Source organism: Pan paniscus, chromosome 16 (assembly GCF_029289425.2).
Source record: "Pan paniscus chromosome 16, NHGRI_mPanPan1-v2.0_pri, whole genome shotgun sequence".
NCBI lineage: Eukaryota > Metazoa > Chordata > Mammalia > Primates > Hominidae > Pan > Pan paniscus.
Window position 1 is genome coordinate 23,165,884 of NC_073265.2, and position 16,370 is coordinate 23,182,253.

A 16,370-nucleotide genomic window follows, 5' to 3' on the forward strand; every position below is an offset into this window, starting at 1 on the left:
CTCTGAGGCCTGCTACCTGAAGGTTTCATATGCATGATAAAGCCTTGATCTCCACAACTCCTTATCTTAACCCAGACCTTCCTTTGTATTGATTCCAGGTCTTTAGATAATAAACTCCTTCTCTTTTTGGTAGCAGATAGCTTAAAAAACACACACTCCAAAAAACTTCTTTCAACCAATTGTCAGTTAGAAAATCTTTGAATCCACCTATGACCTGGAAGGAACCACCCCTCGCCCCCTCTAGTTGTCCCACCTTTCCTGACCGAACCAATGTACATCTTACATGTATTGAATGATGTCTTATGTTTCCCTGAAATGTATAAAACCCAGCTGTAGCCCAACTATCCTGGGCACATGTTCTCTAGATCTCCTGCGGCTGTCTCATGGGCCATTGGTCACTCATATCTGGCTCAGAATAAATCTCTTCAAATATTTTATAGAGTTTGACCTTTTCATCAACAATTTCTATTCTTTTATCATTTGTTTTCCTCATCTTTTGTGTGTCCTGCAATGTCCTTGCTTCTTGCCACTCCTTCCCTGGTTGTTACTTCATTGTATTATCAGAGGAGTTTGAACCAGAGTGACTCCATCTTGAATAGGGGCTGGGTAAAATAAGGCTGACAACTACTGGGCTGCATTCCCAGGTGGATAGGTATTCTTGGTCACAGGATGAGATAGAAGGTCAGCATAAGGTACACGTCACAAAGACCTTGTTGACAAAAGGTATGGTAAAGAAGATGGACAAAACCCACCAAAACCAAGGTGGCAACAAAAGTGACCTCTGGTTGTCCTCACTGCTCATTATACACTAATTACAATGGATTAGCATGCTAAAAGAGACACCCACCAGCACATGACAGTTTACAGATGCCATGGCAATGTCAGGAAGTTATCCTATATGGTCTAAAAACGGGAGGAACCCTCAGTTCCACAAATTGCCCACCCCTTCCCCAGAAAACTTATAATCCACCCCTTGTTTAACATAAAATCAAGAAGTAACTATAAGTATAATCAGTTGAGCAGCCCATGCTGCTGCTCTGTCTATGGAGTAGCCATTCTTCATTCCTTTACTTTCTTAATAAACTTGCTTTCACTTTAGTCTATGGACTCACCCTGAATTCTTGCTTGGGTGAGATCCAAAAGCCCTCTCTTGGGGTCTGGATCAGGATCCCTTTCTGGTAATGTCTTCTGGTTGAACCACGAAGGGACAATATTGAGGAAACCTCTGACCCAAAGAAAACAGCAATACCAATTGGCCGACTTTGAGTAAGAGGAGGGGTACATTTAACGTGGGTAAAGGATGGAATTGGGTTAGAGGCCCAACTTAGGAGGGTTAGAGTCCCTACTAAGACAGAGTTAAAGGCCTCCTTAATAAAAGGCAAGGACACTTGACCAAACTTGGGTTCGAGGCCCAACTTAGGAAGGTTAGAGCCCTTCCTAAGATTTAGGGGGTTACAGGTTAGAGGTCCCTCTCAGTAAAGTCCCTCTTGGTTAAAAATGGATTTGGAATTATGGGATGTTAACTGCTATTCTCTTTGGATTAATCTGCCTTGCACTGTTTGCTGATGGCTGTGGGTGACAGGATTAGGCATGTACAGGATCACCGGATGTGGGAGCATTTTTCTCCCTAAAGTGGGAAAGATGAGAGCTGATGGGACTGTTGGAAGAGCTCCCTTCATTACTGAAAAGCAGGTGCCTCAACTTTTGATTCAGCGTCGCTGCAATGGGTGGGTCTTTCTCTGGCCTCCCGGGGCTATGTGCCCTGCCACAGACAATGCTTTTCTCCCCTTTTCTCCTTTCTCTTTTCTATCTTTTCTGTTACTCAGAGCAACTGTCTGCTGTTTCATCTTGCCCAGAGACCACATGTTGAAACTCCTGGTTGGAAGATCACTGTATCCCACTTTTTTTTTTTTTTTTTTAGCATACAATCAAGAAGTAACTAAGTATAATCAGTTGAGCAGCTGATGCCGCTGCTTTGTCTTTGCAGTAGCCATTCTTTACTCCTTTACTTTCTTTTTTTTTTTTTCTTTTTTGAGACGGAGTTTTTGCTTTTGTCACCCAGGCTGGAGTGCAGTGGCACTCTTGACTCACTGCAACCTCCACCTCCCAGGTTCAAGCAATTCTCCTGCCTCGGCCTCCTGAGTAGCTGGAATTACAGGCACCCACCACCACACCCAGCTAATTTTTGTATTTTTAGTAGAGACGGAGTTTCACTATGTTGGCCAGGCTGGTCTCGAACTCCTGACCTCAGGTGATCTGCCCACCTCGGCCTCCCAAAGTGCTGGGATTACAGGCTTGAGCCACCGTGCTCCATGGTAACTTTTCAGAAAACGTTTTTCTACTTTTTGCCACAACTTTTTTACATTTTTATCCGATAACTTTTTCACCCCATAACTTTTTTAATCCCATACCTTTTTTATTTTGTGTTCTTTCAATAAACACTTGCATAATTATACTACATTTTTGTAACAATGAAACAGATTATCTCATGCCAAGCATGCCCAGTATTTGCACAGTATCAATACCTTTAATACTATAGTTTTCAAGACACGCAAAATAAAATTTCAAGGCAAAAATAGCACTTTGCAACAATTTAAAAATTTATTACATTACAGTAGCACCACACCAGCAGTCAATAATGCCACTTTAGGCAAAAGTCTTTCAGTATTTCCATTACACATTCTGTTAACAAGAACTCATATATTGGTAAAATTCATTCTAAGAAAACTTGGCAAATAAAGCTGCTTTGGACTGGAATTGGCATTTCTTTCTCTACTTTTCCTTCCCACCATTTCTTCCTTTTAAACTACAGGATTCATATTTTAAAATGTTTTATTTCAGAACATTAAGATAGCAGTTACATTTTTTAATATTTATATTATTTTAAAATGACTCTTTAAGATACAGTTTTAAACCCACGGGCTAGAAATCATATGACTGTTAATTAGCCGCATTATTTGGTCTAACATTTTTTATCATTCTGAAACTGGATTTATGTAATACATTGATAAATTCATACAATTTGGAAGAGTCAGTTGAAGTTACAAGGACCCAATATCTGCCCTCTTTCAGTGAATGCTGGCAAATCTGTTATTCCATTGGCAAAATCGTATTGCTGCTCTCCTGTTAATCTCATATTTATAAAAGGATCATGAGGATGCCAAGTGCTAAAAATGGAGATGGTCTAGTAACTAGAAAACTCCCCACCCCAGGGAGCACACATACATATCTCCCTACAACCAATAATGTGATGTGTTTTGGAACACAGACATTAGAACTTCATGAAGTTTTAACTGTTGATTCTTTCCCAAGCATCATCAAGTTATGATTTAGGCAATGTATGACTGAAATGCATTCATTCATCACGCATAGGCACAATCACAGAAATATTGCACAAAATATGTCCCTGACTGAAACTGAGAGGTACAAAAACGTATTTCACTCTTTGTAAAGAAGTTTGTGAGGAAATACAACTCTGCGATCGTATAGACATGTTTCCTGATAATACAGACATTCACAAACAGTAGATTGCACCACAGTGTGTAAACATTTTAAGTTGCATAAACTTCTCCTTGATTTTCAAAGATAATATAATACTGTCTACTAAAATTCCTTTTTGTTTCAACTAAGTACTCTCACATATATTAGTTTATAATAATGTTTGTTATTATTTTCTAAAGTGTTTTCCACTCAAGGAAAAGAAGTAAATTCCTATGTCAGAGTAACCGAGGTGGTTGAAGAATAGGTATTAGCCAGAGAGGTCTAGATGGTAAAATCAATCTTAAGCCTCAAAGCAGCTCCATGAACAGAGAGGAATGCCAGGTGTCACACAGCTTTCCTTCACTCTAATTCATTCTTGACTAGAGCCTGTATGCCTGTTTCAGAGACATTTAAACTCTTAAAGGATTTCTTATGATCTTTACTAAATACATTAAGAAGAATGCCAACCAGCACCCTTTCGTGTACTGGGACAGGTAGTCATGTGATTAAAACAGGTAACACGAACTCTGACTTTAAAATGTATTATAGATACAAATGCTCTAAGCTAGGAAAGGTTTTCCACACCCACAGCCAATGATGGCAGCCTTTCATTCCTCGGAAATAAGCCCTTTTTAGGTCATTGAAAAAGAGTGCAACTGCTGCAGCTCACGATGCAATATCTTCATGAGCCCAGAGCACATACAAATCCAAAAGGAACTGCCACAGTACAGTGCTAATTCCTGGCACCGGAACAGATGAAACACACTCTATCCTGGACACACCTGCCAGAGCAGGCCACTTTCCTCTTCTGTGAGATTTAGAAAGCTCCCCCAAGAGGTTATCACTCCCATCACCAATACACAGAAAATGGAGGAAAGGCTGTTTCCAGTTCTTGGCCTTTAAACAGCTCTAAATGTCAGTACTCATAGTGGCATATTACAAAGTAGTAAACAGTGCACACTTGGGGGCAAACTACATATTGAGCTAACGAAGAGCTCACTGTGATTAAGATTAGATCAAACAACAGCAGAACATAGGCAAATTTTGTCTGAATTCTGTAGTGAATATACATGCTGCAATAACATTAAAAAAGCACGGGAGCCTATTCCAAACCAGCGAGAACAGTTTTGGGCAAAGAGTGGGTCTTCGTGTGTTTGAACTCCCACCACATAAGGGCGAACTCGATATGCATGCTAATGACCTATAATTATGAAATTAAAAAAGAAAAATGCTAAAGGATGCCAGAGTGAACATCAGTGAGAGCCACAGAGACCCACTCTCTTTTAACTTTTTACAAATAAACTTAAACTATAAATTAGAAACGCAAATAATCATGAGTGGCTGTAACATTCAAATGAAGTAAATGAATTGTGTAGGAGATTAACCCCGCAACTTTGTTTCGTTTTTAAAAATTTCTTGAGCAGCTCTTTGATGATGGTGGTGTTTATCTCCTTCTTCTCGGCAGCCAAGCCCAGCAAAAGCATGGCACACAGCAGTTGCTGCCCAAGCCTGGGTGCTCCTGGTGGTCCTGCATCTCACCAAGGAGCTGCACGATTGGCTGTGCAGTAGGGTTGTCCTGGGAAGAACCCTCCCTGGCTTCTCCTTGTGCAGGCTCCACGCTGTTGGTGAGGCTCACCTCACAAAGATCTTTGGAGAGAGGGAGGCGGGGATCTGAGTGGAGTGCTAGCCCCCCCCGCTCCTGCCTGCTCACCCCGCCTGGGGGCTCTACTCACCACCATGCTTGTCGGCAGCCCCGAGCTCCTGGGGGGCTGGGGCTCCTGGACTGGGTTCAGCAGCAGGGTTCCGGGCAGCGGCCAGGAATTTGCCGTGCCCCTCGCTGTAGTTGCCACAAGCCGCAACACCATCTCCTGCAGCTCCAGCAGCGTCACCTGAAGGGACGGGTGCTCAGCTGTCAGGCCGCTGCTGGCGCCCACCCTCATGCCCACCCCACCCACACCCCCACCCCCACCCCCACAGGGATGTTGCACACCCTACCTTCCTCTCCTCCTCGTCCTGGGCCAGCCTGATGATGGCCTCCTCGCGGTGCCGCATCTTTGGCACTGTCCCCTGGCTCTGTTAGAAGGCGATGTACTTTCCTGCGGGAGGACAGGGCTCAGACGCTGGGGCCCCTCCCACAGCCCTGCAGCTCCCCCTGCCGTGCCCTGGCCTCCCACTCACTGATGGCATCTCTCTCTCCGGTACTGGATGAATCCAAGTTCCAGTTTGTCCACATGCTCCCTCAGGTCCGCCTTCTCCACCAGGACGTCCATAAGGCCGCTCTGGAGCCAAAATAATGGGGTCACATCTCAGCGGCGACCTGCCCCAGCCCTGCCCTTCTTGGCCCATGCTAGGACTCACTCCCCTCCAGCTTCTCCATGACTTCCTGCAGGGCCCGGAGGGTCTCCCCACTCACAGACTCGCCCCCAGTCCCTGAGGCTGGGACTGCTGCCTCTGGCTCCTTCTCGGCCGAGGTGAGCGTCTCCGTCACCTGGCCCGGCTTCTCCTGCAGCTCCTTTACTTGCTGCTCCAACTGCAGTGCGCTCTTGTTCTCGCTCTTCTGGACAGAGAGAAGCAATCAGCAGCCACCCACTGCAGCTGGAGACCCCAGAACTTGGTGTCTGCCTCCCATGGCACTGGGAAGGGTGGAGCCGAGTTAGAAAAATACTCTCCTCTCTCCCACAGCCACCAGAGCAAAGCTCTGGCTCACAGGTGCCTTTGGAAGTAATATTTCATGTGAGGGCTACACTGTCCCATTTTACAGGTGGGGAAACAAAGGCCTGGAGAGCTAGGGAGGAGGGCAGACTCCCCAGGTGGGGCAACCCACCAGCTCCTCCAAGTCGCTCTGTGGCTCAGCCAGCTGCTGAAGCCTCTTCTCCTGTTCCCGAAGCCTCTCCTGCTGCTCCTGAAGCCTCTCCTCCTGCTCGCGAAGCCTCTCCTTTTGCCCATGGTTCAGGAGACTGATGCGCTGATTGTTTTCCACCTGAGCCTGGAGCTCTCCTGCCACTCTCTCCAGCTCCTTCCTCAGGTCTTGCAGCTCCACCTCAGAGGACACTGCTGGGGCATCCGGGGGCAGTGGCTCAGCTGAGAAAGGAAGCAGATCATAAGGGCCTCTGGATTCTCAAAACAAAAATCAAAACAGAAAAAACAACAAAACACCCTCCTCTTGGTGCACAGCTCCTCTCAGGCTTCCCAAACTTGGCCTCACTGCTAATGATTCCTCGCACCCGGATGGTAGCCAATCTTCCAAACCACTTTCAGATAGAGAGCACTGTGGGTGGCTGACGACGGGCCCTCTTTGCTCATGGGGACACTGAGGCTCAGGGAGATGACAAGACTTGTCTCCTGGCACAGACCTCTTTCCCTCTGCCTCAAAGCCCTGCCATCCACCCACCTTCCTGGGGCATTCTAAGCCACCCCCACAGCCCTCTGATGCCAGTCGTGCTCCCAGGTCATGCCAGTCCCATCTTACCCATCTGGTTTTTGAGTCTGGACAAGCTCCTCTCCAGCTCCTCTACCCGATGCGTATCATGCTTCTTCTCCTCCTTCAATGTGCAAACCTGCCCAAAGCACAGGGGGAAAGGGCCCTGGAGAGAGGGGCTGGTGGCTGGACAGGCTCCCATCTCCCTCTCTGCCCCCACCTCCACAAAGCCCAGACCCAGGACCACCTCTGGCTGCACTATTCCCATTTTAAAGAGGCCCAGAAAGATCCAGTGACCTATCTAAGTTGTTGGGGGGTGGGGGCGGGAGGCTCAAGGGTCAGATCTCACCTCCTGCGACATTTTCCTCATCCTCTGCTGCCACTGGGCCCTCTCTCCTTTTATTTGTTCAGCATATTGATCTCTCTCCAGCTGGACTTCTTTAAGCGACTCCTTCAACTGCAAGAATGGGCACAGAAGTTAGGAAGGGCTGTCACTGGTCCTCACCTGCTCCTGGCCACCTGGGGTCATCTTCCTTCCACATCCCTCCCTCTGCAAAAACTCACCTGTGTCACGTGTCCTTTCAGCAGTATCTGCTCCCTTATCGACTGCTCTAACTGCCGCTTGAGAAGTGCTTTACTGCGGCTCGAGAACTGGATGGTGAAGAGTGAGAAATTTCGATCTGGGGAGCCTGGGCCATTCCACACAGTGCCCCTTAAAATGGCTAGGGCTAGGCTCAATATACAACTTGGCCAGTAAAGATCAAGGCATTTCCAAGCCCGTGGTCTGGTTTTGAAAAAAACTCAGTGAAGTTGGAAGGGACAAGGAGAGAGATCAGATAATATTGCTATTGTTATTACTACCCCTGTTTGAACCTTTATGTTCAAACAGGAGTGCTTCAGCAGGTACCTTGCTAGCAATCCCATTTAATCCTCGCAACCACCAGAGGAGACAGTTACTATGATTACCTCTCTTGGGTAGATGAAAAAACATGGAGTATTTGAGGTTAAGTGCTTGCCTAAGATCACTTAGGCAGAGCTAGGATTTGAACACCCAGGTCTATCAGATTCTCTAAAGCCCATTTTTCTGCTGGGGGTGGGGGCACAGTTAGGTAGGGGAAAATTAATCTTTTGTTCACTTTTTGAAAAGATGATACATTCACATAGTCCAAAACTCGGAAGGTATCAAAGGAAGTATCTCCCAGCCACCCTGTTGCTCTCTCCTGAGTTGTTTACGAACACTTGCAGACATGTTTTATGTATATTATCATACTATGTACACACACACACACACACGTTTCCTCTCTCTACAGAAATGGTAACATACTACAGGTACCCTTCTGTACCTTCACAGTACAAGTACCCAATACCCCACACCCCACCTAGGACTTGGCCAAGACCACAGCCAGGTAAGGGCAGGGCAGGCACTTGGCCTCCAAGCTCTGCATCCAGTGCTCGCTCCCCACCGCGCCCAACTCACCCACAGCAGCTGACTCAGCCTCAGGCTGCCTCTAACAACCATACACAAAAGCAGTGAGAAATGGCCATGCTGCCTTCTGGGCAGGACACTCCATGCTGCAGAAGGGACCTTTAGGCTCACTCCCCCATCTGCGAAGCCGGGCTCCCAGGGGACAGGGCAGGTGGTTGGACTCACCCCATCCGGCTTCTTCTTCTGTGTGGCGGCGACAGCACAGAGAGACCACTCTAACTCTCCTATACGCTGCGATGAACGTTGCAGGCGGCCGGCCAGATCCTTGGACTCTTCTGTAATGACAGAGTTGAGATGGGGCTCAAAGGACTCCCCCTACAGACCTGTCAAAGTGCCAGGTTGAAGGATGACAGGGTGCCCAGATTCCCACCTTCAAAGTATCTGAGAGAATGTTTCATGTGATACAGGTCCGTATTTAGTTTCTTTTTCTCTCTGTTCAATCTCTGGATTTGACCCTTTGGGAGAAAAGCCAAGCAAGTGCTGAAATAGAAGGAAACAAACATTCTCCGGAGGACAGGAGGAAACTGCACACCCTCCACTCACCTCTAGCTCCCTTTCAGCTTTCTGTTTCTCATTGTTTGCTTTCTTTTCCTATAGGAAGAGAAAGACAGAGCTCTTACCAGGGGGAGGCAGAGAAGGCACAGCAAGAGATATGCCCCCAGAATGCCACCAATGCCCCAGGACAGGCCCACCCATGGGACCAAGTTATCAGGGACCCTGTGGGGATGGGGTGGAATCTGAGGGGTGAGCCTCCTTCCCCAGGCTGGGAGTGGGTGAGACGAGACTGGGGCCTCTACATCTGAGTGTCCCCCAAACCCAGCAGTCATGTCGCCAGCAAACAAAGAAATCACGTTACTTCTTCCAGCTGATGTTCCACTTGTTTCTTCTGTTGTTTCTGTGGGGAGAGTCAAATTAAGGTGATGGAGGGTGGCCCCCTCAACTCTATTCCCCAGACAGGAAGCGGCAGGCAGGGGCCAGGAATGGATTTTAAAGGCAAAGTTCTCAGACCCAATGGGAACAGGAACTGTTCCCAAGCTCCCAAGGACAGAGGATTTGGGTCTTTGTTGGTTTTCAGCCACAGCCTCACAACTCAAAGTCTGAATCAGGAATCTCTTGAGAGGACGGTAACATAAACCTCTGGAGATGGGAGTTTGAGAAAGGCTCCCCCTTCTGGCAGCTTGTGATTTAGAAAAGTGCGTTCATTCAATAAACGTTTACTGAGCATGTATGGGCCAGGGACGGTTCTTCACAGCCGATATACGATGGAAAAGGACAGACAGGAGCCCTTGGCCCTGAGCTTTCCATTCTAGGGGGCCTTTAAATCTCAGACTCTCAGAGCTAACAGAGATCTTTGATACTCACTACCTCCTCTGGAAACACGAGCCCAAAAAGGAGAGGTGGCTTGTCCAGAATCAAAGATCAAATTAGGGACTGAGTCATGGCAGAAATACAGGGCCCCTGACAACCAGTCAGGCCAGCACTTCCCCAAGAGGCAACAACCCCAGGGCGTGTGTAGCAAGGACTCGAGTAGGGGTGTGTGGAGAGGAGAGAGTCGGCAAAGAGGGCAGCAAAAGAAGAGCCATGCTGCATGCTCTGGGGTCCCTCCAGGTGAGGCCTGGGCACCCAAGCTCCCTATTTGTCCCGGGCACCAGGGACCCCCCAGCCCCTTTCTTCAGGGCCCCAAGGGGAAACCGGAGCCCAGGATTGGCAGCGTGGAATCAGGGGACCCCACTGGACTCTTACCAAAGATTTGATGGTGTCATTCAGTCGACTGATTTTTATGGACCTCGAGTCCAGGACTGCTGCTTGTTCTTGGCACGGGCTCTGAGGCGCATGCAGAGAGGAGGAGGCGGAGGAGGACTTGGGGGAGAGGTAGAGAGAACGATCGTTAGGGCTGGGGTGTGTGGGCTGTCTCAGCTGGCAGAGGGGCACCCAGTCTCCGCTGCGGGAGGAGGTTGGAGGGCTGGCCTGCGGGGTCACTGCACCTCCGCCCAGAGCCTCCTACCTCCAGATCCTTCAGGGTAGCAGATGATGTAGGGCCCTCCCCGTGGATACCTGTTGCTGACTACAAGAGATGAGAGTGCACATGGAGACGTTCTGTCCCCCTCAGTGTCTGAGCCCTCCGACTTCCTTTCTTCCCCATCAACTGGCACCATTTTCTTTTCTGCCTATCTTGGACCCTTTGTTCCATAACTCCTTTGTGCCAACTTCTCTCGTGGTTCTCATCTCCCCACCATCCCACCCTGGGCCCTTCAGTGACTCCTGATGGCAAGTGGCTGTTCTCATTGTCCTGGCTTCCCCTTGAGACTGGGGATGAGGAAAATCAAACAGCAAAGACCATATCCTGGGTGTCCTGGGTGTTGACAGCAGGCCATGTACTAGGGATTAACATAAAATTGACAATTATAAATCTCATTTAAACTTCACAAATACAAGTCAAACAATACCACCTCTATCATACAGACGTGAAAACAGAGGCCCAAAGAGCTCAAGCAACTTGCCCTAAATCATATCCCTAGCAGACAGAGAGGCAGGATTCAAACCCAGAATTCTTTTCTTTTTTGAAACGGAGTCTCTCTCTGCCTTCCAGGCTGGAGTGCAGTGGCGTGATCTTGGCTCACTGCAAGCTCCGCCTCCTAGGTTCACACCATTCTCCTCCCTCAGACTCCGGAGTAGCTGGGACTACAGGCGCCCGCCACCACGCCCGGCTTTTTTTTTGGTATTTTTTAGTATTTCACCGTGTTTGCCTGCATGGTCTCGATCTCCTGACCTTGTGATCCACCTGCCTCGGTCTCCCGAAGTGTTGGGATTACAGGCGTGAGCCACCGTGCCCGGCCAAATCCAGAATCCTTCACCAGTACCCAACAGTCCATCCACAATCTTAACGATTGCCCTCTACTGCCCCTTGGGCCCCCTGTCCCCAGAAGCCTGTCCAGGCAAGACTCACAGCCTCAGATGAATGGCAACCACCAGAAGCGGCCCTCTCAGGGCTACTGCCATTTGCTTTCCTGTTCCTCTTCGCTGCTGCTGGAACACCAGGGTGGTTTCTCTGCCAATATTCTTTGAACTGTGGGAAAGAAGAGCAGTAATACTCATGAGAACTATCAACCCCTACAGCCACATCCTCCTTTATAGTTTTTATAAAATACTCTTATATACCATCTGATTTAATGACACCAACAACTCTATAAGGTGTCACAATCATTTAGGGACTGAGAGGGATCGACATCATGGCTAGAAAAAAAGAAAAAAGAAAAAGAAAAAGGCGATACTGGAACTTGGAAACTCAGTCTTCCCACTCTAAGCTCTGGGGTTTTGCCAGGCACCAAATCCAGAGGCAGAGGTAGAAAAGTAAACATGAAGTAGGCAGGAGCTGTATGTCATGTGGTTTAGAGTCGTACATCTTCACACGTCTGTTATTGGGAAGAAGTGCACCAGTACCTCTCAAACTTTTCTATCAATGTGTCCTCATGGCAGAAGGCAGCCTTTCTGTGAAATCTGGGAATTTATCAGAAAGAGGACAACCCAAGCCTCATTTCAGAGAGAAGTCTGGTATACTCTTAGAAACCTATGGGACTGCCATCCCTAAGTACATTCATGTTTTTTCTCTTGATCTCAAGAGAATCAAAGGAAACTGATGCTTCAGAAAGATGTCCCACATTTATCCTGTGGTACTCAAAGCACCGCAGCTTGAGATAATATGAGGAAGATTCAAACTGTCAAGTTCAGTCTCCCAAGATCTATTGCACAGAAGATGAGGAAATCTCACTTCAGAGACCACTGACTGAAGGGCAGTCTGGTCCAGAACCATGGAGAATTAGAATATGAGGTGGAGAACTCGGAAAAAAATGTTAAAATCTCTTTGGAAAGTAGAAGCTTGGGAGAAAACCAAACCCAACCCATTCTCCCATCGCCACCCAGAGACACTGTCAACGTTTTGAGCTCACGGGGAAAGTGTAGGCTTTTCCCACTGTCAATGGCTATGGTAAGGGAGTGAGGCAGCCTGAAACCTCTTGCTCCTAGGTCCCATAGTCTCCATTCCCCTTCCAGTTGGAAATTTCTGCTGTGACCAGAACCAGAAACGGGGTGACAACGTTTAGGGGACTGGGTCATAAGACCAGGGCCAGTCTTCCAGTAATGACAGTTGGTAGGCAGACTGTGACATCACTACATTCCACTCCTCCTAGTGCGGGGGAGGGACTACATCAGCGCGATGTCTGAGTCTCCACTCCACCACGCGGGAGGGAAACACAGGGTTGTGACCCAGGTCCCTGGAGACGCCAGCGCAGAGAGCCCAGGGAGGTCGACCTTGAGGCAGCAGGAGGGGAGGGCAGAGTCTGCAGCAGGGAGCCCCAGGAGTCACCAGCCCAAAGTCACCCAGGGACAACTGGCGAGGGCGGGGCCTGGGGCTGGGGGGCCCAGGTCCTTGGAGATGCGAGCCCAAAGAGCCCAGGGAGGTCCAACTTGGGGCGGCAAGAGGTGAGGGCCCAGTAATGGAGTGGGGCGCCCCAGGAGTCACCTGCCCAAAGTCACCCTGGGGTGATTGGTGAGGGTAGGGACTGAGCTGTTTGCTGAAGGGGCACGGCTGACTGACAAGACTTTTGTAGGGGGAGCCCAGAAGCGCTGGGGTTGGGGGCAAAGTCTGGTGTGCCTCAGGAGTAGTATGGACTGTGGCAGCGGTCTTGTCGTCGGAGGGGATCTGTGGTTGGGTTGGGGGGCCATGACCCGGTACGTCTTTACCTTTTTCTTGGCTGCAGCTAATTTACACTGTCGAGTTTCTTCTGCCATTGTGGGGTGGGGAGGGAGGCGGGGTTGGGGCCACGTCAGCCAAATCCCAGCGAGCGCTGATCAACACGTCCAGTCACCTAGAAGACAGCTGCGTAACTGACCCAGAGGAGGCGTAACCAGGGCCACAGTAGAATGCAGAATAGGGGCGTGGCCTTAATGCTCCAAGCCCATTGGTTAACGAGAAAGATGAAACGGAAAGGGGGATAGGGGCGTGGCCTTAATGCTCCAAGCCCATTGGTTAATGAGAAAGATGAAACGGAAAGGGGGCGTGGCCAGGCAGCAGTGTGTCCAGAGGGACCTGTGGCTCATCAGGAAAGCTGCCCATGCAACCGCTGTCCCCACCCACTCTGAGAGAGGGGAGGGGCCGCCCGCTCTGGGGGAGGGGAGGGGCTGGCTTTGGCTTTAAAACCTTTAAAGCTTTAAAAAACATATGTGTGTATACTTTATATATATGTGTGTGTCTCTGTGTGTGTATCTATGTGTTCCTCCAGAGCTGTCTTCATTAACTAGCTTCTATGTAAGGTCTATGATTTTGGCCTATATTTTTCATCTTCAAATACTGTACAAAAATTACCAGTATTACCTGAACTGAGATACAGATCCTATAAAAGTGGGAAATCCATAGCATGCTTGATGATTAATGAAGCAGACTATATTATCCAACATTCCAATGAGATAAAATAATCAAAATGATTTCTTTTTTGGAAAAATGTTTCTCTTATTCTCCTACATTGTTGCTGTTTTTTCTTTTTAAACAGGAAACATGGTTAATATCTGTAAAAACACAAAGCTTTTGGGCTGGGTGTGGTGGCTCACACCTGTAATCCCAGCACTTTGGGAGCCCGAGTCTGGTGGATCACCTGAGGTCAGTTAGTGGAAGTGTGAGCCATCACGCCTGGCCGGCTTCATTTCAGAACTCTTTCCCCAGCACTCCATATACTATGAATAATTTCTTTCTTCTTCTTTGGATAGCATTTTAGTCATATCTCTATTACCCCACTTGTCACATGATCATCAGTGGCTCACCCATCCATCTCCCTTGATTGCTCATGAGCTCCTTGATAAGAGTCTGATTTTCAGCACCTTGAACAGTGTGCGACACATACATGCTTCATACGCAGAGAAGGAAATGATTTCACTACAGTGTAATTATTCCCAGAATTCAATATCTGTATTTCTAAATTGTTCTAGATACTCTGCCAACAACCTGAGAATGTTATGTTTTCTCCCCAAAACTTCCATCCATTATTGTGTGTCTATGGTCATAGTTAACTCAATTGTGACGTCACCTTTGGACAAGCCCATTAACAGTTTCTTTTTTTTTAGGTGATTTTTAATTTTAATTTTTGATTTTCATTGTTTCTTTTCTGTTTTTTAAATCTAGCAGTGTTTGGTAAACTTCAACATCTCTATATCCCCGTATCTTTGCCCCTGCTGGTCTCTGCTTGGAATAATGTCTCAAGGTTTTAGTCACCTGGAAAAAATTTCTACTCACCCTTAAAGAATCAGCATCAATAGGCTGGGCATGGTGGCTCATGACTGTAATCCCAGCACTTTCGGGAGGCCAAAGTGGGCGGATCACCTGAGGTCAGCAGTTCCAAGACTAGCCTGCCCAACATGGTGAAACCCCGTCTCTACTAAAAATACAAAAAATAGCTGAGCATGGTGGCAGAGGCCTGTAATCTCAGCTACTCGGGTGGCTGAGGCAGGATAATTGCTTGAACCTGGGAGGCAGAGGTTGCAGTGAGCTGAGATCGTGCCATTGCACTCCATCTTGGGTGACAGAGTGAGACATCATCTGAAAAAAAAAAAGAAAAAGAAAAGCTTAAATAATACCTTCTCTGAGAAGCCTTTATATCTTCCTATTCTTTCAGGAAGTGCTGAAAATTCCTCAACTTTTGAAACATTTGTGCCTCTATTACTGTGTATCAGGCAGTGAACTGAGTGCCCAGGATAGAAAGATGAAACTGTAGATCCTGCCCTTACGGAGCTCATGGTCTAGTATGGAAAACAGCCATATGAACAAATAACCACACTATAGGTCTTCAGAGCTCAAGTCCTATCCTAAATACTGCGAAATTAATGTTCTGTGAGGTTTTGAAAGTACTAGGGCCAGAGACAATATGGCTGCTTGGATGACTTTCCATCCAAGTTAACATTCGGCCCTCATCACAAAGGGAATACATGCGTGCATCTTCCTTGCAACCCACCAGTGCCTAACACATCATATCACCACTTTTGAAATCAGGAAACAGGCTCAGAAGTCCAAGAGCTTGACCAAAGTAACTCAGCTGGTAGGTAGCAGAGCCAGGTCAGTATGATTCTTCTTCAATATCCTGCCAGCCACATGGGCAAGTGGCCTCAAAATCAACAAAAGACAAGTAGAGGCTGACATGCATCAATGGAGAGAGGCTCAAAAGGAGGATTTTATACACAACAATAGAGCAGAAATGTTCTGGAAGTATATCTGTGGATGTGAAGCAGGAGGGGGCACACCAGGTTTCACCTTGGTCAAGTGAATCTATAATTCCAACCTGGGCCTCGCCGCCCCCCACCCCTCCGAGCTCCAGACTTAGCTATCTGTCTTTCTTACTCTAATATAAAATCCACAGGGCAGGACCTTAATCTCTAGCTTGTTCACACAGATTAAAGCAGAGTCTGGCTTATAATAAGGACCTAATAAATACATGAATGAATAAATAAACTATCAAAGAAGCTAAAGAAACATTCCACATTCTTGCGGGAAGGGATTACCATGAAACAGACCCTAGCAGTCACTTACAAATACAGTTGACCCTCATCATTTGAGTATCCCATATTTTCAAATTAGCTTACTTGCTAAAATGTCTTTCTAATCCCCAAATTAATACTTGTGGCACTTTCAAGGTGGCTCCTGGATAGACACACAGTAGTGAAAACTGTGTCACTCTTTGCACTCGTCCCAAGCTAAGGTCAAACAGTGACCTTGGTCTGCTTGTTTCAGCTCTCAAAGATGACCTGAAGACAGAGACAGTAGAGGACACTGCAGGGTAGTGCAAGAAGCTGTGGCTCTGGGACCAGTTGGACGGGGTCTGAATCATAACACTGGCACCTGTTAGTGGAGTGGCCTCAGACAAATCACTTACAATTCTGTACTTCCTTTATTCTTTTGGAAATAAAGAAAATTCAATCTACCAGGATGAGTTGTTTTTAGGAATT

At 47.5% G+C, this 16,370-nt stretch overlaps 1 protein-coding gene across 12 annotated transcripts in view; it reads right to left on the minus strand.

Moving 5' to 3' along the window:
* Positions 1–2,576: 2,576 nt before the first annotated feature.
* Positions 2,577–16,370, minus strand: part of LOC134728386 (golgin subfamily A member 8B-like) — a 58,468-nt gene continuing 44,674 nt past the window's right edge. For 7 of the 12 annotated variants that reach the window (XM_063597081.1, XM_063597078.1, XM_063597080.1 and 4 more), the window contains 17 exons: positions 14,668–14,970; positions 13,125–13,249; positions 11,332–11,451; positions 10,128–10,244; positions 9,241–9,279; positions 8,928–8,975; positions 8,755–8,839; positions 8,550–8,659; positions 7,463–7,549; positions 7,248–7,355; positions 6,950–7,037; positions 6,305–6,561; positions 5,894–6,037; positions 5,659–5,759; positions 5,476–5,576; positions 5,214–5,369; positions 2,577–5,127 (listed from right to left, as the gene is read on the minus strand). In XM_063597081.1, the coding sequence (XP_063453151.1) occupies positions 4,925–5,127; positions 5,214–5,369; positions 5,476–5,576; positions 5,659–5,759; positions 5,894–6,037; positions 6,305–6,561; positions 6,950–7,037; positions 7,248–7,355; positions 7,463–7,549; positions 8,550–8,659; positions 8,755–8,839; positions 8,928–8,975; positions 9,241–9,279; positions 10,128–10,244; positions 11,332–11,451; positions 13,125–13,172 (1,812 nt within the window). In that variant the 5' untranslated portion in view covers positions 13,173–13,249; positions 14,668–14,970 and the 3' untranslated portion in view covers positions 2,577–4,924. The remainder of the gene's footprint in view (positions 5,128–5,213; positions 5,370–5,475; positions 5,577–5,658; positions 5,760–5,893; positions 6,038–6,304; positions 6,562–6,949; positions 7,038–7,247; positions 7,356–7,462; positions 7,550–8,549; positions 8,660–8,754; positions 8,840–8,927; positions 8,976–9,240; positions 9,280–10,127; positions 10,245–11,331; positions 11,452–13,124; positions 13,250–14,667; positions 14,971–16,370) is intronic. The other 5 variants (XM_063597082.1, XM_063597083.1, XM_063597076.1 and 2 more) reach the window with 3 other exon arrangements.